Below are 24,081 nucleotides of genomic sequence, written 5' to 3'. Positions count from 1 at the left end.
TGCCTAACCATGTTGCCCTCTGGGCAGCTAAAATGACCGTTGGTATCTCTCCATTTTACAGGGGAGGATACTGAGGCTCAGGAAGGTTAGATGGCCAGCTGGAGATTTCAGGAGCCTACCCTCCCATAGATTGCCCCAGCATGCTCCTGCTCATCCTGGGGACACAGGGCCCTGTCCCCAGTCAGTACATGGCATCCTGGTGGGGGGTGGGCGATGACCCCTGCTCACTCTGTGCTCCTCTCTGCAGATGGCTTCTACCTACCCACGCCAGGACCCCCAGGCGCCCTGCATTCTCACGCGCCCTCCTCCAGGACTCCTAGTGGTCACTCCTCAGGCACCCCGGCCAAGTCGTCCCGGGAAGGTGCAGCCAAGGAACGCCGTGGCGGGGAGCCGCCCCCATTGTTCGGCAAGAAGGACCCACGGGCACGCGAGGAGGCAGTTGGGCCACGTGGTGTGGTGGACCTGACCCAGGAGGCGCGGGCTGAGGGCCGCCAGGACCGTGGACCCCCGCGCCTAGCTGAGCGCCTGTCGCCCTTCCTGGCCGAGGCCAAGGGCAAGAGCGCGCTGCAGCCCTCGGCCCTGGGCATGTGCAACGGCATGGCGGACACCGGGCTGCCTGCGTTGGTGGTGGAGGCCGGCCGCAGTGGCGCCAAGGAGGTGGCCAGGCCGGATGAGAGCTCGCGACTGCTGCGGCGCGCAGAGGCCCTGCTGCCTGCGCCACGCCCCTGCCCCTCGCCGCTGCCCCCACCGCCACCCAAGGGGCCGCCGGCGCCTCCAGCCCCTGCGCCCGCCGGTGTCTACACCGTGTTCCGCGAGCCGGGCCGCGAGCACCGCGTGGTGGCGCCCACCTTCGTGCCTTCCGTGGAGGCCTTCGACGAGCGCGCGGGGCCCATCCAGATCGCGTCGCAGGCGCGCGACGCCCGTGGCCGGGAGCGCGAGGTGGGCAGGCCTGGGGTGCTGCAGGGGCCGCCGGGCTCCCCGCGGCCGGAGCGGCCCGAGGTCCTGCGTGAGAAGAGCTCCGTCATCCGCTCACTCAAGCGCCCCACGCCCGCCGACGCCCTACCGGCCCGCGCCTTGCGCGCCTCCCCGGACTCACGCACCTACCTGCCGGCCAAGGAGCTGCCCAAGCCCGAAGCTGAGCCAAGACCCTGCGAGCGCACGCCCCGCGGCCCAGCAGCCGCCCAGCAGGCCGCCAAGCTCTTTGGCCTGGAACCGGCGAGGCCTCCCGCGCCCACCGGCCCCGAGCACAAGTGGAAGCCCTTTGAGCTGGGCAACTTTGCCACCACGCAGATGGCCGTGCTGGCAGCCCAACACCACCATGCCAGCCGTGCCGAGGAGGAGGCCGCTGCCGCCTCCAAGAAAGCCTACCTGGACCCTGGGGGCGCCCTGCCCCGGGCCTCGACCACCATTGGCCGGCCTGGGGCCGACCTGCATCCCTCAGCCCACGCCCCCGGAGAGGCCTCCGCCATGCAGAGCCTCATCAAGTACAGTGGCAGCTTTGCCCGGGAGGCGGTGGCCGTGCGCCCAGGTGGCTGTGGCAAGAAGAGCCCTTTTGGAGGCCTAGGCACTATGAAGCCAGAGCCTGCCCCCACTACCATGGCTGCCTCCCGCTCCCAGGCCCGGCTCCCCCATCCTGGTGGCCCAGCAGCGGGCGGGACCCGGCAACTGAAGCGGGACCCAGAGAGACCCGAGAGTGCCAAAGCCTTCGCGCGGGAGGGCTCTGGTGCCCAGGGGGAGGCTGAAGTGCGACACCCACCAGTGGGCATTGCTGTGGCTGTAGCTCGACAGAAGGACAGTGGCGGCAGTGGTCGACTGGGACCTGGGCTGGTGGACCAGGAGCGCTCCCTGTCTCTGAGCAATGTCAAAGGTAGGTCTTGGGCCCCACCCTGGCCCCTTCTCACTCCTCGTTGTATCCCTGGTTGGGGGTTGGCCTCCTGAACCGCTCTTTTTGCACCCTCAAGTGCCTGCCTTCCCCGAACTGTTTGCTGTTTGTCCCACTTGTGTGCTTGGGCACTTTTGAAACTTTTATTGCTTTTATTTTGCACATGGAATGGTGTATAAGGTGCACAAAAGGGGAAACAAGAAAAAGGACCAGTATATTTTTCCCAGTGCCTTGAACACTTTCATATCTTTTCCCGAAATCATTTTCCTGTGCATTTTGCTTCGGCCTGCAGAGCTCCTGGTGCACACATGATCTTGGGCCTGTGCGTTGTTCCCATATTACAGCTTGGGTTGTTTCCCCTGCTATTGCAAACTCTATAAAGTATCATTTTTTATGGCCTTTAATATTCTGTGGAGAGCGCGCACCAGCAGGTAGCACAGTTCAGGTCTCCATTCCCTGGTGGGCATTTTAGTTTTTCCCTGCTCTGATGTTTTGTGTTTAGAACGGTTGCATGGAATATTTTTGTGCATTGCACCTTGGTGATATTTTGAGTCATTTTTCTAAGAATAGAGGTTCCTAGGAATAGACTAGCCTTAGGCTTTGGATTCCAAGTCCTTGAGGGAGATAACTCGGCCTTATGTATTTCAACATCCCCCAGCATGGGCCTGGCGCATAGTAGGTATTTGATAAATCAGTGAATGAGGGAATGTGTGTGAGGGATAGAAACTAGTGTCCTAAAGTTCTTATGGATCTTGACTTTTACTACCTCAGGTACTGTTCCCCTCCCTGCTAGAAGTGGGGATTGAACCTGGGGTGCTCCCTCACTGAGCTGCATCCCTAGCCCTTTTTTTTTTTTTAATATTTATTTTTAGGTGTAGATGGACACAACACAATGCCTATATTTTTATGTGGTGCTGAGGATCAAACCCGGGTCCCGCCCGTGCTAGGCAAGCGCTCTACTGCTGAGCCACAATCCCAGCCCCATCCCTAGTCCTTTTTATTTTTGATTTTGAAACACAATCTAAGTTGTCTAGGCTGACCTTGAACTTGTGTTCTTCTTGCCTCAGCCTGGGTAGTTAGATTTTAAGTGCCTATTGGTCCATTGGTAGTATATGAGGGTTTTTTTAATATTTATTTTTTAGTTATAGGTGGACACAATATCTTTAATTATTTATGGTTTTGGGGATTGAACCCAGGGCCTTATGCATGCGAGGCAAGCACTGTACCAGCTGAGCTGTATCCCCAGTCTCTTTATTTTATTTTTATGTGGTGCTGGCAAACATGCAAGGCAAACGCTCTTCCTCTGAGCCAGAATCCCAGCCCCATAAGTTTTTTTTTTTTTTTTTTAACCTGTGGTGCTGGGGATCCAACCTAGGGGCCTCGCACATTCTAGGCCAGTAACTACCACTGAGCTACCCTCCCAGCCCCATCTGTTTTACTTTCAGTGCCCCAGCATTGTGTTTTAATATTTACAATTAAAAAAAAAAATTGAGCTGGGGTTGTGGCTCAGTGGTAGAGCGCTTGCCTAGCATGTGTGAGGCACTGGGTTTGATTCTCAGAACTGCATTTAAATAAGTGAATAAAATAAAGATTCATCAACATCTAAAAAAATATTTGAGTGTCATGGAGGCAAAGTAAGGATTTCTAATAGAAATCCAACTATGTATGAAGTGTATGAATACATTAAAAACAATAAAATAGAAACAGGAGCTGGGGTTGTGGCTCAGTGGTAGAGTGCTTGCCCAGCATATTTGAGGCATTGGATTCGATCCTCAGCACCACGTAAATATTAGTAAGTAAAACAAAGGTATTTTGTCCATTACAACTAAAAATAAATAAAATAAAATAACAACAACAACCAAAAAACCCAGTGGTTACTTAATTCATTGGTGAAAAAAGGTGCATGTCTTTTAGCAAGTTCAAATGTTTTCTGGAATCTGGTTGTTGGGTTTCCTTGTGTTTCTTGCATATTTTGCTGTTGGGCTTCTTCCTGGGATTGTGGAGATCTGATGTTTGTTGAAACTCTGGACTTGTTCTGCCCAGAACAGAGCCTGTTGTTGAGCAGAGGGCCCGGCCTGTGACCCAGGGACTGAGACCACATGAGTGGGCCATGTTGTGTGGTGTGCAGGCTGGGCGAAGGCTGGGAAGGCCATGTCCAGCTGTTGCTTGCTCATGTGACTTCTCAAGTCAGCCTCTGTTCCCAGCCCTAACCCCAGCTGGATGCCCATCCTCATCCCTGACCCATAGTCAGGGACCTGTCTGGGGCACCTGCAGAGCCCCTTCCTGCAGCACCAGATGTGACGGCAGTGGCTGTATAGATACCTTGTAGCACATCTGCATCTCGGGTCCCTACCCTTCTGTTGTGGACTTAACTTGGGTCCTAGATTCGCTGTCTCAGCCAAACCCTGTCTGAATGCTGTGGCCGTATGGGTGACCTGTCCCTCTGCTGCCCTGCTCAGAGCCCACCAGACTCGCCCTGGGGAGGGGTCCAGGGCCTGGGTTTCTCCAGCTGCATCTCCCAGGAGTGCTGTTTTCAACACCAACCTAATGCCCCAGTGGGTCCCCCTGGGTCTCAAGTTGTATCTTCCACAAGCCATGTCCCTGCTCCTGTGTGGGGATGTTCCCTTACCCTCGGTGCCAGGTGTCACTCCCCTGGAGCACCTTTGGTGGTGCGACTCCATCTGCTCTCTGCTGTCCTGTGTCCCAGGACAGCCCCAGCGCCTTTGGATGTTGGGTCCAGAAGTAGGTTCTGTGTGCTCCTGGAATTTCCTTTCTCCAGCAGAGATGGCTGAGAGAGGGCTGCCTTCTGAATGTTGGCTGACTGACTGAATGAGCTGATTGCTGGGGGTGGAGATCCCTGGAGCCAGGGAAACCCCACGCTTGTGACTTTGGGGGTGTCTGTGGTAGTACCTGCCTTATTTGGGGATTGAAGCAATGAGCAAAAGCCTTCTTATTGCAGACGGTCAGCTGGGTGGTGGACAAGCCTCTGCTTAGAGGGTTTAGGGCTGTGGACCCCCCCCCCGCCCCCCGCCCAGAGGCAGCCGAGCATTTGGGTCCTGTGATGCAGTGTGGTACCTCTGTTGGCTCATGGTCTTCAGAGCCCATCTCAGAGTCCAGGGCACCAGCCTGTAACTGGGAGGCCTGTGCCCGTGGGGTCATGAGCATGTGTATTCAAGAGAAGAGTATGAGAGAGAGGAAGGGTGTGGCCAGGGTTTGAGATGGCACTCTGGGGATTTGCCTTTTCCTTTTGGTGCTGATGGCTGAAAAGTAGGTGGCTGGATTCTTTGTGTCCCTAAAAAGTCCTGTAAGCAGGGGTGCTCTCCCTCCAGTCAGCCTGGCCACGGGTGCTGAGAGGCCTTGCAGGGAGGCTGGGCCCAGGGCACCCATGCACCCGTGAGGGCCTGGGCTGTCCCCCAGCCAGTTGCCAGCTGGCTTCCAGGCACCTCGGCCCTGGCCACTCTGCCTCTTTACTTTTGGGAAGGAGCTACCTTGGTACTACCCCTTGCAGCTCTGTGGCCTTGGATAAGAGGCTGAACCTCTGGGGCCCCTCAGGTCATCTCTGTTCCTGGGCGCCAAGTGTGTGCTGAAGGGTACCCAGTAGGCGCTTCATAAGTAGCCTTCCTTTGCTCAGACACACGTTGGGGTCTTGGGTCATCTGATGGTGCATGCAAGTCTGAGCTCCTCCTGGAGGACACGGGGCCCTACAGGATCTGGGCTTCCTTCCAGGGCTCTTGAACCCTGAGATGGACTAAGAAGGCCATTCCTAATTCTCAGCCCAGTGTGGCCTGTTCCCGCGATGCCCGAGAGGCCCAGCAAGTAAGAACCTTTGCTGCTGTTTAGCAGACCACTTTTACTTGCCAGCCACCCCATGAGGACCCTGTTGTCACCTACTGCCTTGCCAAGGAGGAACTGTCACTGTTCTGCGCACAGACGGGCGGGCGGAGGCCTGCGGGGATGAGGTGGGACCTGCCTCTCCACCTCTGCGTCTGCTGTCATCTCCTTGGTAGAGGCAGGGTGGCCAGGCCTGGGTGTGAGGGCCGTGAGACTGTGCCACCCTGCTGTCACACTGTGCAGAGCTGAGGTTGCAGCAGGTCTGAGTGGTGCTGGAGACCAGTTGGTGAGACGCTCAGATGGTGTCCAGGTTGGGGGTTGCCCTGGGAGCTGGTCTCCCTCTGAGCCCTGCGCATGTAATGACCAAGGTATGGAGCACGTGACATGGGAACGGGTGTTGACTGCCAGTGGTGGCCTTTGCCAAGGGACACCCCGCCCCTGTCAGCCCTGGGGTGGGACTGGGCTGCCAGACAGGCCTGCAGCAAGCAGTTGCTGTGACATGACTACCAAGGGCCCTTGTCACCCATGCCCACCCCGGGCTGGCTCCATATGTGGTGGACAAGACCCCCTGAGACCCTCATTCCAGCTGATGTTAGTTGTGGGACCTGGGCAGGTTTTATTGTCTCCCTGTTCCTCAGTTTCCTCATCTGGAAGGTAGGGGAGAGGATTGGGACCTGCCTTCTGGGCTGGTGACACTGGAACGTGCCTGGAGTTCCCAGGAGGCAGCTTGTAAATGCCCTCTGTTGGGCATCATGCTGGGGAGGGAGGGGGCTGCTTGAACCAGGGCGGAGTCCGGGTCTGGCGGAGCAGAAGACAGTGAATGGCAGCGCTGGCTGCTGGAGGGAGACAGCAGGGGAGTGGGAAGGAGGAGTGGTTCAGGGGAGGCTTCCTGGAGGAGGTGGTGTTTGTAACCGAGGTTGAGTCGTCCAGGGAAAAGGTGCTCCAGGTGGAGGGAGCCGCATATGTGTGGCCCCGAGGTAGGGAAGGGATGCAGAGATGCTGCGGGCACGTGGGCCAGGGCAGGGGATTGGTTCTTTGAGGGGTGACGGAGGGGAGCTGGTTTAGAGGCCACTGGGAGCCATAGACTGATGAGGTTGGACCTGGGGCCAGTTGAGCTCAGCCTGTTTCTTTGGGAGACCAAAGGGTTTGAAGGGAGTAGCCTGAGGCTCTGTCCTAGGGGCCCTGAGGTTGGGGGGTGCTCCAAGGCGGATCTGGCAGACAGGTTTCTGGTGGCAGGTGGCACCTGGGATGGGAAACCCCTGAGACCATGGGCCGTTAAGCTGGCAGTGGAGAAGGCCAGGGAGGGCAGAGGCCCCAAGGCAGAGCCCAGGCTACACTCCAAGTGCCTGCCCTTCTGGGGACACCAGGAATACTGTGCCCACAGCATGTCCCAGACTCCAGAGACCAGTGGACATGAGGGCAGCCTCCTCAGGTGGCCGAGCCCCTGCCACATGCTCTGATTTCTTGGCTCAGCCGTGGACGCTGGGACGATTCTTCCCGGGCCTGTCGCTGCCTGTCTGGGCCACGGCTGCCCCGTGGAGTCTACAGGCAAAGACCTTCTGGACCTGCCATTCTTCCACTTGGTCATCCTGCTTGAGGGGGTTAGGTGGGCTCAGAACCTGCTTTGGTGTGGGAACTACGTGCCCTGCAGGCAAGGGTGCCCTGGCTGAGCCTCACCCCAGCTGCCCATGGCGCTGCCCTTCCACTTCCACAGTCCCTTTCTGCTTCCTGCCTGTCAGTGACTTTGCACTGAGTGAAATCTGCTTAGCGCCCCTGCTGACTGTGGCCTGTGCAGAAGCGATTCAGTGGGAGGCCAGGGATGCGCCTTGCCCTGGTCATGCCTCCTGGGGCTTCTCACAGGGTGGGCAGGGAGGCAGGCAGGTTGGGGACAGATGGGCTCCCTGGCCTGCCCTACCCATCCTCATCTATGGGACACTCACTTGCTGCTTAAAATGCAGTGGCACAGTGCAATCTGAGCGACTGGGGGAGTGGGGGTGGGGCAAGGTTTGAAGCAGAAGGATTGCAAGTTCAAGGCCAGCCTCAGCAACTTAGTGAGATCCTGTCTCAAAATAAAAAAAGGCTGGGATGATGCTCAGTGGTAAAATGCCCCTGGGTTCAAAAAACAGAAAGCACAGTGGTTCCCTGCAGGGCCCACCTCCAGAGCTGGGCAGCCTCTGAGGCTCGTGCCAGGGGAGCCCATCAGCCCTTCCCCAGCTGCCTCTGATGATGGGTCCCCTCCCCACCTGAGACCGTCTGGCTCCCCAGAAAGCTTGATCCTCAAGAATTGGACTCTCGTGATTGTGCTGCTCCTCCTCTGCTCTGGGACTGGTGGTCCCCTCCTTCCTGGAATGAAGGGGATGGGTTTGACATCCCTGTCACCTGAGGGCTCTGCTCTTTGGAGGTACAGAAAGAGGGAGGTGAGGGGGATGCCTGATGGCAGTGTCCCAAGTGGGACTGTTGCCCACGAGAGTCCTGAACGCAGCTGCTGTAGACCCTGGTGACAGTGCCTCGGTGGAGTCCCCCTCTCCGCCACAACCCTGAGGCCTTTGCCCGAGGGGCTGGGCCCCCAAATCGGCTGCCGATGCTCCCGGCTGGGTCCTTGGGACCAGGGCTGATGGGTGTCCAGGTTGAACATGGTTTCTGGTTCTGTGTCGGATTTTACGATGTTTCATTATGGTCTCCATGGCTGTTGGTTTAATTCTGGTCACAGTTGTCTGTCTGCGTCCAGGACAGGCTTTCGCAGGGTGGAAGGGGATGGAGAGGAAGTTGCCAGGCACAGAGGACTCCGAGCCGGGTTGGAGGGAACCCCGTGAGTCGTAAGGAATGGCATTCTGGGGAGAAGGAGCCACACAGATGGTCCTGGGGCGTCATTGGGGGGTCTGAGGGTGTTGTAGGCCGGCTGGCTGGGCAAAATAACCAGGGGGTGACGAACGACTTGTGTTGATTGATACAGCAGGAGTGGGAGCCGTTTATTGCAGGACAGGAGCAGTATTTATACATTCCACAGAGCTTATCTAATTAGCATAAACTAGATACATCAGTCAACCAATCAGGAATCTCTACACTTAATGACTCGCTTTTGTTACTTCTCAAACCACTCCCTCTGGCATTTTGCCAGGCACCATCCAGACTTGTTTACGAACTCTAACATTCCCCTGGCTAAATGCCAGGTGTTATTTTGACTTGTTTACAGACTCTAACATTTCCCCCTTTTGTTTAATTTAAATAAGGACCATAGTGGTTTTTAGAGAAACACCATAAATAACCTGCTACAAACAGAAAGGGAGGATACAAAATGCCACAATACCAAGCCACTTGATGGCTCCATGCAAGAAGCCCTTGGAAAAATTATACCAGCAATGACACCTTTAGCAAAGATACCGAGTTACAATTTGTTACAGATTACAGTTTGTTGTCTCAGTCCAGGTAAAGCAGTGTCTCAATAGATTAACTCACAGTCCAGGTAAATCACAGTCCAGGTAAGTTCTGCAGGCAGCTAGCTTAAATCACAGTCCAGGTAAGTTCTGCAGGCAGCTAGCTTAATCCGAAGTCTCCTCTGGTTCTCAGCCGAAGTCTTGTCCGGTTTTCAGCAACACTGGAAATTCTTCCACCCTCATCCTCACCGGCACTGGGACGAAGGCAGGAACTCCGGATGGCTAAAGAAAATCCTGTAGCATTCTACTAAGAAAACAACCTTCTGAACAATTTAGTACATTATCTCAAGGTTTTTTACATTTGAAATAGGCCTTAATGGCGCTTATTACTCATCAGCCTCCAGGTGTGGGAGAAACATTGTAGTTTAGTTATTGGCACTGAAAATGACCAAACATCAGGGACACCAGTAGCGTCTTCTGCTGGCTGTAGTGCCTGGGCAGCCCCAGATGGCCCTGGGGAGTGTCCCGGTCTCAAACTGCTACTGGGCACAGGGAGCAAGAGCCTGCGAGACTGTGCCTCCAGGTCAGGACTAGATTTGGGCTCACGGCAGTGGAAGAGCCAGCTCCCCGGCCAGGAGGCGGGGAAGGGCCAGTCGCCGCTGCCTCTTGGAAAATCCTTGCTGCGCTATGACCGGCTTGCACACTCGGCAGCCGCCTCTCCGCTTCACGCACCCTCCAGTAACGAAAAGTATTCAGTAATAGCCTTTTGCTGCAACTATTTTTCTGATAATCTTTTTTCTTCTGAACTTTCTTTTTCTTTCTGACTAGAGTTCCTGGGCTTCCATCAACACATGCCCTAACTATTCTTGGTTTCACTGGGGTGCCTCCTTCCCTTATCAATTTACTTAACACCCCTTCCATATTTTCATCACAAAGACAATACAACATTTCAAGACAAAACAAGACACAAACATACTGTATCAATCTTTTCCATTTTCTCGAAATGGCCATTTTTCCTCTCGCCCTATCTGCCTAGGGACGAGCAGATTTGCTCCCGTCCTATCTATGGACGGGCAGCTTTTTTCGTCACTTACCCCCGAGTGTCCCGGGGCTCCCCGTAACGGGCCACCATCTGTTGTAGGCCGGCTGGCTGGGCAAAATAACCAGGGGGTGACGAACGACTTGTGTTGATTGATACAGCAGGAGTGGGAGCCGTTTATTGCAGGACAGGAGCAGTATTTATACATTCCACAGAGCTTATCTAATTAGCATAAACTAGATACATCAGTCAACCAATCAGGAATCTCTACACTTAATGACTCGCTTTTGTTACTTCTCAAACCACTCCCTCTGGCATTTTGCCAGGCACCATCCAGACTTGTTTACGAACTCTAACATTCCCCTGGCTAAATGCCAGGTGTTATTTTGACTTGTTTACAGACTCTAACATGAGGGGACAGGAAGGGCAAGACAGGTGGGAAGAGAGGCCCATGGGGCAGGGCAGAGCCTTAGTGCTTGGTGCTGGGGGGTCTCACTGCTGCCTGGACCTCCCCAGGGCACGGCCGGGCTGATGATGACTGTGCGGATGACCGAGCTCGGCACCGAGAAGAGCGGCTGCTCGGGGGACGGCTGGACCGGGACCAGGAGAAGCTGCTTCGGTGAGGACTTGAGGGGACTGGGCCTGGGAGTGAGGGTGACTGGGTGACCCAGGTGGGCTTGGCCCCTTGACTACGGGACACTGTGGTGGTCCTCAGAACTGGAGCTGGTGTGGTGCAGGACCCATGTTGGGCCCCCTTCCGAGCCTGAGCAAGGCTACCTCACATGCTCCCCTTCTCTGCCTCGTGTTCCTGGGCTGCCTGCACTGTCTCCAATGTGTGTTTCCCCTTCCAGAGAAAGTAAGGAGCTGGCTGACCTGGCCCGCCTGCACCCCACCAGCTGTGCTCCCAACGGCCTGAACCCCAACCTCATGGTCACTGGGGGCCCGGCGCTGGCTGGCTCTGGCCGCTGGTCCGCTGACCCTGCTGCCCACCTGGCCACACACCCCTGGCTGCCCCGCTCGGGCAGCACGTCCATGTGGCTCACCGGACACCCCTATGGTGAGTGAGGGGCAGGGGTACTTCTTTCCTTGCCTGGGGGAGGGCAGGTGGTGGGCGGGTGGTGGCTGGATACAGTGCTCTGCACTGGCCCCTGCCTTCCCTTGGTGGGGGCCTGGGCCAGGCTTCCTCCCCTCCCTCAAGGGGTGTAAAGGCCGCTGCCCAGAGGGGTTCATCTGCCTGTCTGCTGGGGAAGGTGCCCAGGGGGGTGGCTCTGTGGGCCTGTTTGCATTGGGCTGCTCTTCTGTCCCTTGGCTCCCTCTTCGAGATCTCAAGAGACTTGGAGACTAGGGACCTGGCCAGGGTAGGGGCTGGACTGTTCCCTGAGGACGGGATGGGCGAGGGTGGCCTTTGGATGAATTAGTCTCCTGGCACTTACGTGGGCCTGGGTCTCTCCTTCTAGGCTTGGGCCCCCCTTCTCTGCACCAGGGCATGGCTCCTGCCTTCCCACCCAGCCTCGGGGGTTCTCTGCCGTCCGCCTACCAGTTTGTCAGGGACCCCCAGTCAGGCCAGCTGGTGGTCATCCCTAGTGATCACCTGCCTCACTTTGGTAAGTGACCCCTGTGTGGTGGGAGGGGCTTTGGCTAGCCTTGCCCAACTGTCCCTTATGCCAAGGGCTGTGGCTGGGTGGCCCTGCACAACAGGGCGGGGAGCAGACAGGCCCAGAGACAACATGGCAGCCTCAGTGGTGTTCATATTACAAAGCCTTGAGGTTTTTGTTTTAATGGCTGCAGACCCAGAGACCCCACAAGTAGATCCCCCATCTCAGCACCCCCATACCTTTGGGGATCCAGTTTGCAGGCTACTGGGCAGAGTCCCCATGGTGGCCCTGGTATAACTGCAGATTTGAGGCCCTGTGAGGCCAGGGGACATCCTACCTGCAAGTGTGGACAGGGCCTCTGTCCCTGGGTCTGTAGTGTGGCTTTCTTGCTCCCAGAAGTGACCAGGGGCCACAGCTCTGCTCATCATGGCCGCTGCGTCCCCCTCTGGGAAACAGGGAAGGGCATCCCGGGCGCAGTGGGGAGTCAGGCCGCCGATGCAGCCCTCCATGGTCTGTTTCCTGCAGCGGAGCTGATGGAGCGGGCCGCCGTGCCACCGCTCTGGCCCGCCCTGTACCCACCGGGACGCAGCCCCCTGCACCACGCCCAGCAGCTGCAGCTCTTCTCCCAGCAGCACTTCCTGCGGCAGCAGGAGCTCCTGTACCTGCAGCAGCAGGCGGCCCAGGCCCTGGAGCTGCAGAGGAGCGCCCAGCTGGTGGTGAGTCCAGGGCCGCCTGGGGGGGAGGAGGACGGACCAGAGACGTCAGTGAGGACGCAAGAGGTGGCCTCTGAACAGGGAGGGGGCAGCAGCCCTGGTGTGGCCCCCCAGGGAGAGGGAATAGTAGGCCCAGAAGTGGACAGAGCCTGGCGGAGTGCACAGGAAGCAGTGGGGAAGCCACTGGGTGGTCACTGCCTGCCTGGTGGCTCTGGGCTCCTGTTTGGGGGTCAGAGCAGGCTGCTGCTGGAGTTCCTGGTCCCATAAGGTAGAGTGCAGGAGGCGTCCCCATGTGAGGCTGGACTCCCTGAGGTCCACAGTCCTCTGTCTCCCTGAGGCGTTCTGGAGTGTCTGTTCTCTGCTTGGCATTGTCCCCTCCTGTCTCGGAGAGTGGCTGCTTTGAAGAAGGAAGCTAGGTGGTCCCCAGCCTGGGTTTCAATCTTAGCTCTGCTGGGCCTGGCTGAGTGTCCTTCAGCGAGTGGCTTCATCTCCCTGTTTTGCAGAACCTGAGGCGCTGGGAGTTGCTGTCACTGGGTTGTGGGTGGTGCTTTGGTGATTGTGGGAGTGGCCAGGACGGGATGCTGTGTGCTGCTGGGCCCCCAGAACACTGGCCAGTGTTGGACCTGCTTCGTCCCTCCCATTTGTCATAGAACGGAGGAACAGGCTCCTTCTGCCCTTTGGGTGTTTTTGGGACCCAAAGGTGATAATGCAGTGACGTGCCCAGCAGGTAGCGGGCGCTCTGTCACGGCTGACGCGCTCAGCACTCAGGTTCCGGGCACAGGGCAGCCCTCTCATCCTGAGGAGCCTCAGGCCCTCACCCAGCTCTCCCCGGCCAACCGCGAGGGTCCCAGCAGGGCCAGAATCTGGGTGGAGATCCCTACCAGCCCTCGTGGGAAGGGACTTCAGGCCCACAGGGCCCCTCAGCCAGTGGCTGCCCACCTGCACCCGCCCAGCTGCCTGTCTTTGGAGTTCAATGTAGAACCCTGCATTGTTACCCAGGTGCCCGGCAGAACGTCCATCTCAGGCCTGGGAAGGGGTGGGTGGTCTGGCTGAGGTTCTCTCTAGGCTGGGGACTTCGGGCTGGCAGGTACTGGGTGATGGCTCCTGTGTGCTGACCCTGCTTGCGGCCCCCTCCCCAGCAGGAGCGGCTGAAGGCCCAGGAGCATCGGGCTGAGATGGAGGAGAAGGCGAGCAAGAGGGGCCTGGAGGCTTCGGGCAAGGCCAGCCTGGCTACTGCTGGCCCGGGGCTGCTGCCGCGGAAGCCCCCTGGCCTGTCTGCTGGCCCCGCGGGCACCTATGGCAAGGCCATGAGCCCACCACCATCTCCCCGCGCCTCTCCTGTGGCTGCTCTGAAGGCCAAGGTCATCCAGAAGCTAGAGGATGTGTCCAAGCCACCCACCTACGCCTACCCTGCCACGCCTAGCTCCCACCCCAGCAGCCCACCGCCTGCCTCCCCACCGCCCACCCCCGCCCTAACCCGCAAGGAGGAGGCCCCTGAGAACGTGGTGGAGAAGAAGGACCTGGAGCTGGAGAAGGAAGCCCCCAGCCCCTTCCAGGCCCTGTTCTCAGGTAGGCCTGCCTCCTGCCTTCACTCTGGCTGCTGTAGCACCTGCCCTCCTCTGTTCCTTTGTTTGCTCATTCACTCATTCTGTCTCTGTTGAGCACCTACTGTGTACCAGGCCCACTGCTGAGACTCTGGGATGAATTCCTGTGCACACAGACAGACCCTGCCTCTCCAGGCTCCCCTCAGAGAGAGCCTGGGAAATGGCATCCTATTAGGATCCACTCCAGGAAGTTTTCTGAGCATTAAGCAAAACAAGACCTGTAGGCCTCTTCGCACACGTTGGTGCTGAGTTGTTGCACTGATAGTTCAGAGGCACCTGTTTTTGAGCAGCAGTACCCGCTGTGCTGGGTGCACTCACACACTCTTCCTGTGACACCAGAACCTATAGTGTGTGGCTTTAGGGGCTGAGACCTGTGTCCCCTGCCTGGGGGCCATTTACAGCATGAGCTTGTGCTTATTAGAAGGACTTGGTGTGTAATTCAGAGTCTGGAGCCAGTGCTGTGTGGGCCTGGGCAGGTGTCTGCCCTCTCTGGGGTAGTTTGGTCTGATGCTGGTGTTAATGCTGAGCATGTGCCTGGCCCCGGGAGTGCACTGATGCTCCTTCCCCTTTGTCCGGTTCCTGGGTGTCCTGGGTCTGCTGTGGAGAATCACCACATGTGGCTCCTGTTCTGAGGGAGCATGCATGTGGCAGTGGGGACTGAACAAGGTCACTGTTGTGCTCTGAACAACTACATCGTTGGTGTGGACCTCAGGGTCTGCTGGGCTGGAGCCCCTGATGCCGCTCAGAGTTTGGGGCCTTCCACAGCCTTGTTCAGCATTTGTTTCTGGTGCAGCTTCCCCCGGGGTGTGGAGGGGAGAGAGGGAAGGCTGCGGTTTCTGCCTTGGAGACAGCAAGATCCTTGGGGACAAGGTGGTGACGGGTTTTCTCTGTGTGGCCCAGACATGTGGAAGGGCCCTGGGATTTCTCGGGATCACCTGGAAACGCTCCCAGGCTGCAGCTGGCCCAGCAGGCGTGCCTGTTCTGCGTAGTGAGTAGGTGTTGGTGAGGACACGAGGGCTGTCCGAGCCCCGGTGGCCTCCGTGCTGACTCCTGTGTCCTTGGCAGATATCCCACCCAGGTACCCGTTCCAGGCCCTGCCACCACACTATGGCAGGCCCTACCCGTTCCTGCTGCAGCCTACAGCAGCCGCCGATGCGGACGGCCTGGCCCCTGACGTGCCGCTCCCAGCTGACGGGCCTGAGCGCCTGGCGCTCTCCTCTGAGGACAAACCCATCCGCCTGTCCCCCTCCAAGATCCCAGAGCCCTTGCGGGAAACCCCTGAGGAAGAAGCACTGGCTGATCGGGAGGTGAAGGCAGAAGTGGAGGACGTGGACGAGGGTCCCGCAGAGCTGCCCGCCCTGGAGTCACCACTGGCCCTGCCTGTCCCAGAAACCATGGTGGCTGCGAGCCCCGCAGGTGGCTGCGGAGGTGGTCTGCTGGAGGCCCAGGTGCTGAGTGCAGCTGGACCGGGCTGCCCCGAGGGCTCTGAGCACCCAGACTTTGCAGACAGCGCCGAAGCGCAGGTGGAGTTGCCGGGCAGGACAGAATCTGGTGCGGTCACCCTGGAGCTTGGGGGGCGGTTGACACCGGAGCCGCTGGTGGAGGCTAAGGAGGAGCCAGTGGAGGTGCCCCTGGAGGTGCCCATGGAGGTTCCTGTGGTGGAGGCAGAGCCAGAGGAAGGCCTGGCCCAGCCGGCCCTGAGCGAGCCCCAGCCCAGCCTGGAACTGCCGGACTGTGACCTGCCCACCAGGGAAGGACAGTGCCCAAGTCTGGAGGACCAGGAGGCTGCACCTGTGCCTGGCAGCACCTGCTACCTTGAAGAGGCAAGCTCCGAGCAGTTCCTGGCTGGCCTGGAGGACCCGCTGGCTGGCATGAATGCCCTGGTGGCCGCAGCAGAGCTGCCCCAGGCCAGACCTCTGCCCACCCTGGCTTCTGGAGTTCAGGCCTTGGAGAAACTGGAGGTGACCCAGAGCCTGGCCCTGGAGCAGAGCTTCCTGCAGGGCATCACCCTGCTGAGCGAGATCGCGGAGCTGGAGAGGAGGAGCCAGGAGGCGGCAGGTGAGCTTGCTTGGCAGGGAGGTCTGGGGCTCTTTGAAAAAACATTTTTACTGGGGAATGAAATCCATCAAATTATACTGTTTTATTATGTATATGTATGAATATATTTTCACAAATCCCCCCTCTACCCCCCAAAAAAAGTTTTCATGTTTTTTTAGTAAGATGTTTTAACACCCCCAGAACATGGCTTATTCATTTTCATTTTTTAAGAATTATGGTAAGATACACATGACCAAATGTGTCCTCTCCAGCGTTTTCAAGTGTCCAGTTGAGTGGTGTTACATACGCTGGCTGTTGTGTGCAGCCAGTCTTTGGGTAGGTTTCCTGGTGGTAGAATTTTTCCTCTTTCCATCAGTGGTGTGTTTTGTATTAGCAGGATTCTTTGTGTTGCAAGGGACAATTCTCATTTAAATTGGTTTAGGCCAGGTGTTGTGGCCTACGCCTATAATCCCAGTGACCATGACTGAGGAGGCTGAGACAGGTGGATCACAAGTTCGAGGCCAGGCTCAGCAATTTAAGGGCCTCACTAAGCTGGTGTATGTAGTTATTCTAAAGTTCATCACAGTTTTTCTCTCACTAAAATAGTTCAATTCCTTTCATCTCTTTCGCAAAATAATAAATTAGAAAAGGACTGGGGATGTGGCTCAGTGGTTGAGTTCCTCTGGGTCAATTCCTGGTACCAAAAAAAAAGGGTGTGATACTGTAATCACAGCTACTGGGCTACTTGGGAGGCTGAGGCAGGAGGATTGTGAGTTCCAGGCCAGCCTCAGCTACTTAGACCCTGTCTTAAAATTTAAAAAGATGGGGATGTGGCTTTGTGATAGAGTGTTTACCTATTTGCCTAGTATGTGCAAGGTCCTGGGTTCATTCCCTAGCATCACACACACACATTTAAAAAAACGGGCAGGAGAGAACTTATTGGCTTATGGAATCAAAGTTGAGCAGCACTGGGTAATTTCAGGTATGGCTGGATCCAGGTATTCAAACCAAATTGTAGCAGTTTCTCTTTTCCTGTGTCCCTACTTCCCCATCTTTCTCCTCCTCCCTCCCTCCCTCCCTCTCCTTGTTCCACTTTCTTCTCTGTTGGCCTCATTCAGGGCAGGCTCACTGCCCTCATGGGGGCTCCAACAGTTCCTCCCAGCTCAGCTCAGCTCAGCTGCCTTTCAAAAGAGGCCACTCCTTTCCTGGCAGCTCTGGGGGAAATGCTGAGACTCTCATCTCATCTGTTGCCTGGGGTTCATGCTCTCTGCAGCAGCAGCAGATCCTGTGGCTGGGGAGATGGGCCACACTGGCCACGCTTGGCCTCTGACCGGAGATGTCACCTCTAGGGTGTCAGGAAGGGGTGGTCCTCAGAAGAGCACACAGTGCCTTCAGGAGGGGCCGTGAATTCTGGGCCGGGCACGAGGCTGAAGCAGAACAGGAAGCCAGGTGCTCCAAGTGTGTGTGGCTGGGGCGCTGGTGGCCGTGGCCTTGCTTGCAGGGAGCCGCCCCCCGCCCCCAGCATCCTTGGAGAGAGGATGAAGTCCTTGCCAGGGTTCTGTGTATTTTCTCTGGAACTTTTCCTGCACACCTGTACACGTTTTGCTTCTAAAATTAAACAGGACTCTGAAACCTGCCTTCTTCATTTAATATATTCTTCACGAAACGTTTTTCAAAGCTGTGGTTTTTAGAAACTTTTTTTTTAATGGGCTGCCTGCCCAGTTTTCTGTCTAGTGAAGGCCCTGACCTTTGACCCAGTCCCTGCACGGTAGCACCTGGTGACCTCACCCTTCACTGTCAGGTATTTTCATTTGCCTCCTTTTCTTCTTTCCAGTTATAGATAACGTGATGATATTCCTTGTAGGAGAGTTTCTGTCCCTATCTTGGATTTTCTGTGGGCTGTCTGCCCAGAGGTAGAATCCTTGGGTCATGACGGCCACTTTTTTTGCACATGGAGCCGGGGATGGAGCCCAGGGCCGTACGCATGCTAGAAAAGCGTTTTGCCAACTGAGCTACACCCTCAGCCCAGGTCAGGGCACATGTTCAAGACTTTTTGATCCTCCTGGTCCCTAGGAAGCTCAGACAAGTGGAACCTCTCTGGGAGCGGTGTCCCTTTCACATGGGTACCTGGCATGTGCACCTGCTGTGTGGGGCTGTTTGAAAGTCCAGCACTGTTTTCCATTCACTAAAATAGTTAAGTGGAATTTTTTTTTTTCCCCTGGGGAAAAAATGGAAATTCCTTTATCCCAGTCACTGGGGGTGGGCTTTCTTTCAGTAGCACCTGAGGAAGGGCCAGAGGGTCAGGAAGTCGGGAGTTGTCAAGGAGGGGGCCACGCCTGGGGTCCCTGGTTTGGGGGCCACTGGCCACCTTTGTCCTCTTAATTTGTGCACCTGGCCTGGTCCCATTGGGGTCTCAGTGCAGATCTGGCTCCTGGGTCATCTCTGTGGTCCTAGAGCCATCCACGGGTACGTTGGTTTTCCGGGGCTGCCATCAAGATCTACCAGAGATTGGAGACTTTCTTGTCTCAAAGTTCTGGAGGCCAGAAATTCTGAGATCAGGTTGTGGGCACGGCGTAGGAATGGTTCCTGCTGAGAACTTGCCAGAGAACTGTTGGCTTTTCTCCTGGACTTAGTCTTCTCCCTGTGTGTCCCTGTCTTCACACATTCTCTTCTTATAAGGACAAAGTCCATATTGGATTAGGCTGCACCCTAATGACCTCACCTTCTTATTTTGTGGTACTGGGGTTGGAACCCAGGGATGCTCTACTTCTGAACTACATCCTCAGTCCTTTTTATTTTTGAGACGGAGTCTTGCTGAGTTGCCCAGGTTGGCCTCAGACTTGAGATCCTCCTGCCTCAGCCTCCCATGTCTGAGGGATTACACATGTGTGCCATTGCACCTAGCTAATGACCTTACTTTAACTTGATCATCTCTGTAAAAACCTTGTCTCCGTACTGTGGTACTTAGGGTTAGGGTCCAACATATGGAATTCGGGAGCACGCAACAAAATTGCAAACAAAAGAAGTGGGGGAAAAAAGTAGAAAGGAGAAAAAATAAAGTACACTGAGGAACACAACTGAACCCATGATGCCTGGCCTAGAGGCCACTTGGGTGTCCCTTGAATGTTGGTTGAGAGCCTAAGCAGGGCTGGCTTGTTGGAGGGAGGAGGAGGTGACAAAGTTGTAAAATAGCAACTGCCCCTTCTTTCCCAAGGACCTGGAGGGGGGTGGGCAGTCTCAGAGGTGTCATGTCAGGTGCCCCCCCCCCACCTGCTTCAGTGTGATACCCCTGGAGCTGGTGGAGTTTGCACCTGGAGGCCTCAATTTCCCTGAGTGTATATAAGAGCAAAACCAGTGATTCTTAACTAGGGGCCATTTTGCTCCTCAGAGGATGTTGGGGGAGCGATGCTGACATCTAGTGGGAAAAGGTGAGGGACGTTACTGAACATCCTGCAATGACAGCCCAGCAGCAGAGACCTGTCCCACCAACCCGCAAGGTGCACAGGGCCAAGGGTTTTAAAAAGGCCTGATCTCAACCCTGTGCTCCTTAACTTACGTCTGTGGAGCGCTGAACGGTGATGGAGATGGAGAATGTGTTTTTTCCTCAAGCACACGTGGAACATTCACAAAGATCTGATCATGTTTGAGATCAAAGGAAAAATGTCAATTTAAAAATTAAAGTCATTTTAACTTGGTAGAGACTAGAACAAGCTCTCCTTTCCTGATGCGGAGGTGCTGGGTTAAAGTGGCCTCTGTCCAGGGTGTTGAAGTATTTTTTAGGGAAAACTGCCGTCCATTCATGTGAATGACCCCAGTCACATGGATCACGCTGGCTGGAGTTCCCTAATGTATAAGGTCAAAGCTGTGGGCCTCTCTGTCTACTACAAAGAGAATTGGAGACACCTAAATGCCACCAGTAGTGATTATTCAGATTAATGAAAACTCGTGAATGCAAGAGAGTTACCCTGCTGCGGTTAGGTTTGTCTATTAAATTGCTGATATTTTAGGGTTTTTGGCCTTCCAAAATGATGGTGTTGGTAAGGGTCAAGGTAAGAATGAGGTATGGGGCTGGGGATGAGGCTCAGTGGTAAAGCACTTGTGTAGCATGTTTGAGGCCCTGAGTTCAATCCTACCACTGGGGGAAAAAAAAAAAGAGCTAGGCCTGTTTGTTATGTGCTAATGTAAAAAGATGTTGAGCAGAAAAAAAGCAGAGTGTGACATGTCGTGTGTATTGATGGGTTCTATTTTTATCTTTATATAGGAGTGATGTATGTTAGGCTTATTTGAATATGCACAAATATTTCTGTAGGAACTGTATCAACAGTGGCCTTCCCCAGGGAAGGACCTGTGTGTCGGGGAGAAGGGGCTTTTGTTCACTCCTAGAAAGAACCTCTGTGGGCTTCTGGCCTCTCTCCTGAAGTTCTTCTTTGCTCCCCCACATTATGGGGACAGGATGGTCCTGTGTGTTATTCTCACCTGTTCTTTTCTCTTCATACTGTGTCCTGCATCTCAGTAAGGCCCTACTAGGTGCCTTGTGGCTTTGTGGCCTGGGACCTGTGCTCACTCTGGGATCAGGGAGGGGGTTGGTGGCAATGCCCACAAGCTGTCCCTGCCTCAGGAGTGCTGGAGAGGGTGGGTGCAGCAGCCTTGCTGGTGGCCCCGGCCCCTCCCTCTGCACGGGCTCACCTACCTCCCTGTCTGCAGGGACAGAGGCAGGCCTGGCAGTGCGGCCCTCCCTGGAGAGCCTGCTGGCGGCCAGCAGCCACATGCTGAAGGAGGTACTGGACAGCCCCTTGGTGGACCCGCTCAAGAACCTGCGGCTTCCGCGGGAGCTGAACCCCAACAAGAAGTATAGCTGGATGCAGAAGAAGGAGGAGCGGGTGAGCTGTGCGGGCCCTCCTTCCTGCCTCGTGGCCTGTGGGGTGGAGGTCGGGGTGGGAGTCCCACCACCAAGGTGCTGTCCTGCTGGGCCATGGCTGGCTTGGAGCCAGCAGCCAGCCTCCTCCATGGCCTCTCCGTGTGGCCCTGGGCAAGGCTTTCCCTCCTGGCTTTCGTTATCCATCTGCTAACACATCAGGCACGTCACATGGTGGCAGCTTGATGAACTGAGAATAGAACCGCCTGGGAGCTAGGCCTGGTACTGCCCTCTCTACCCTGTGCTCTCCGATAACATGCTCGGCCACATCCACTGCGCCCTGGTGACGGCAGGCTCTGTGCCCCACTCCATCGTGTGCCTTGGTGGGCAGCACTATGTAGACTCAGCACTACAGTCCAGCATAGAGACAGGGCCGAGGCCACAGCGAGGGGCAGTGATGGGATTCAAGCTAGGGTCCCTGCAGCCCCCAAGGGCCTGGCTCTCACTGTCCCTATCTCTGAGAGGGGACACTGACAAGTGGGCACCCTCGGGGCATCCTCATTCCTTGGCCCTCCTCCCCTTGCCCCTCCAGATGTACGCCATGAAGTCTTCCTTGGAGGATATGGATGCCCTGGAGCTGGACTTCCGGATGCGGCTGGCCGAGGTCCAGCGGCAGTACAAAGAGAAGCAGCGGGAGCTGGTGAAGCTCCAGCGACGCCGGGACTCCGGGTGAGTGTGACCCCAGCCCCTGTGTGGTGGGGCTCGCCCTGCCAGCTGGTCAGGCAGCAGCAGGCGGGTGCCCGTCCCCTACCTCGCCAGTGCTAGTGTTGGTAGGTCGGCTCCGGCAGCTGTCAGGTGTGCGTGGACCCAAGTGACGCGCGTGCAGCCTGTGCCCTTCTCTGTGCCCCGCCCACCCCAGGTTCACAGCCAAGCCTGTGATTCTTTTTAAGGGACAGGCACGAGGATCCCCATAGAAGCTTGGCACGCAGAGGCCCTGGCAGGCCGCGGAAACGGACCCACGCCCCGAGCACCCTGTCGCCCCCCCGCAAGAGAGGGAAGAGCCACAACAGTAGCGGAAAGTAAGGCTGGCCCCTCGGGGGTCGGGGACTGGCTCTGAGCTCAGAGGGGAGGAGCAGGGCCCCCATGGTGCCTGCACCTGGGCGCTGGGGACCTTCAGTCCCTGGGGCTCTGGCCCCCTGGAATGGCGGCTCCCAGGAAGCGCAGTACACTACCAAGGCCAGGAGCACCGAGCTGGGAGGAGCATCCCGGAGAGAGGTCTTCTGTGGCGCGACCCAAGTGCTTGGCCTGTCTTCCTGCTCTGCCCGCTTCCTCCGTGGATAGGGACTAATTCCTGCTCCTCCCCATCCCCCTCCTCCCTGTGGAGGGACCGCTGTGCCACCAGCCCTGCTGGACTGGCTCTACTTGAGCTGTTGCTGGGTCCTCTCCATGCCGGATATCTCCCCATTCTCCTGGCCAGACCTGATGGCTCGTCCTGCCCGAGACCAGGGCTGCCTACTGTGAGAGGGCTGCCGCCTCCGTGTGCTCTGGGGATGAGATCCTCCTGGGTGGCAGCAGAGCAGCTTCACATGGCACCTCTGGAGGCTGAGCTGAATGCTGGCTGGTTGAACTGAAGCTCTCTCTCCAGGGCCAGGCTTTGGGGTCCCTCCCCCATCTGTAGACAAACCAAATGAGGTCCACTGAGGAAAGGACTTGGGAGTGTGCTGCAGCCTGGGACAGGCGGGCTGGGTGGGTGCTGGGCACCCTAGCTTGTGGAAGCTTCAAAGTGCAAAGAAAAGGCAGTGGGGTGTCCACAGGTCTTCTCGGTAGAAAACAGCCCCACGGCCCCCACATCTCACATTTGACCTCCTTGAATATTCCTGCTGAAGAAAGGGTGGAGAGGAAGAAACACCCTGCAAGCAGCCATCGGAGGGTAGGGAAGAGGCTTCTGGAGAAGAGAACAAGTGGCTGGGGCCACCAGCAGCACAAACCTAGCAGTCAGGAATATGGACCCTTCGGGGGCAGGGGCTGAACTCTCTGCTTTGAGTCCCATCTCCACCCTTTACTGTGATCTTGGGCCAGGTGTTAGCTTTCCCAAGCCTCAGTTTTCTCATCTAAAAGCAAACAGTACGGCTAGGCATAGTGGCACACTCCCATGATTCCAGTGACTAAGAAGGCTGAGGCAGGAGGATTGCAAGTTCCAGGTTGTCCTTGGCAACTTAGTGAGACCCTGTTTTGAAATAAAAAGGACTGGGGATGTAGCTCAGCAGAAGATTGCCTCTGGGTTCAATCCTCAGTGCTGGGGGTGTGGGGTGGGGGAGAGGAATAAAAAATGGAATGATGTGTTGCTTTGTGGCTAAAATAAAAGGCACGAACAGCGCAAGAGACAAAGGTCAGCTCCTCCTCTATCACTTGGGAAGCTTCAGCCTAAAGCAGCAAGACAAGCCTTTGTCACTGTCCCAGCTGCCTGTGCCCATGAGGAAACCAGAATTCAGCAAGTGCTTCCTCCTTCACATGAGTCTTGATTTAATTCCCTCCACCCCCCATCCTGGTGGATTCCCTTGTTCTTGGAGCATTTTGGTAAAGAGGTATTTTACCATTTAACGATGTGTGTGTGTGTGTGTGTGTGTGTGTGTGTGTGTGTGTATGGGTCAAAGCACGTAAGAGAAAGGCCGGCAGAGGATACTGACTTCGAGGTATTTTTTTCTTCTTTTACATTAGAATTTCATTCCGCCTTATTCACAAATGTCCCAGCATTCTAGCACTGTAGTTTTAAAAGGTCTGTCTCCCCAGACTGGTCACTCTGGTATTCATCACGGTCTGTGCTTCAGCATCCAGAGCCCAACCCTTCAGGGCCACAAGGGTGGTCACCAGCCCTCCAGTGTGGCCTGGCCAGGGTGCTGACCAAGGGTGTTTTTTGGTTTTAGGCTGAGCAGCAAGTCCCTGCTGACATCAGATGACTATGAGCTGGGAGCAGGGATCAGGAAGAGGCACAAGGGTCCTGAGGAGGAACATGAGGCCCTCATCGGAATGGGGAAAGCCAGGGGGAGGAACCAGAGCTGGGATGAGCAGGAAGCTTCATCTGACTTCATGAGTCAGGTCAGTAGTACAGTCTTCCAAGGGTGCTGTGGCCCTGGGATCAAGAACCTAGAGG

At 56.3% G+C, this 24,081-nt stretch overlaps 1 protein-coding gene across 6 annotated transcripts in view; it reads left to right on the top strand.

Moving 5' to 3' along the window:
* The window catches only part of Tnrc18 (trinucleotide repeat containing 18), a 91,786-nt gene that overhangs the window by 28,628 nt on the left and 39,077 nt on the right, over positions 1–24,081 (top strand). For 3 of the 6 annotated variants that reach the window (XM_027919742.2, XM_027919739.2, XM_027919741.2), the window contains 11 exons: positions 248–1,867; positions 10,643–10,745; positions 10,978–11,183; positions 11,584–11,730; positions 12,247–12,437; positions 13,574–14,003; positions 15,104–16,096; positions 20,780–20,955; positions 21,523–21,659; positions 21,881–22,009; positions 23,855–24,026. In XM_027919742.2, the coding sequence (XP_027775543.2) occupies positions 248–1,867; positions 10,643–10,745; positions 10,978–11,183; positions 11,584–11,730; positions 12,247–12,437; positions 13,574–14,003; positions 15,104–16,096; positions 20,780–20,955; positions 21,523–21,659; positions 21,881–22,009; positions 23,855–24,026 (4,304 nt within the window). The remainder of the gene's footprint in view (positions 1–247; positions 1,868–10,642; positions 10,746–10,977; positions 11,184–11,583; positions 11,731–12,246; positions 12,438–13,573; positions 14,004–15,103; positions 16,097–20,779; positions 20,956–21,522; positions 21,660–21,880; positions 22,010–23,854; positions 24,027–24,081) is intronic. The other 3 variants (XM_071605516.1, XM_027919743.2, XM_071605517.1) reach the window with 3 other exon arrangements.

This window comes from Marmota flaviventris, chromosome 19 (assembly GCF_047511675.1).
Source record: "Marmota flaviventris isolate mMarFla1 chromosome 19, mMarFla1.hap1, whole genome shotgun sequence".
NCBI classification, from domain to species: Eukaryota; Metazoa; Chordata; class Mammalia; order Rodentia; family Sciuridae; genus Marmota; species Marmota flaviventris.
The sequence above is the reverse complement of the archived record's forward strand: the minus strand, read 5'-3'. Positions and strand labels throughout refer to the sequence as shown.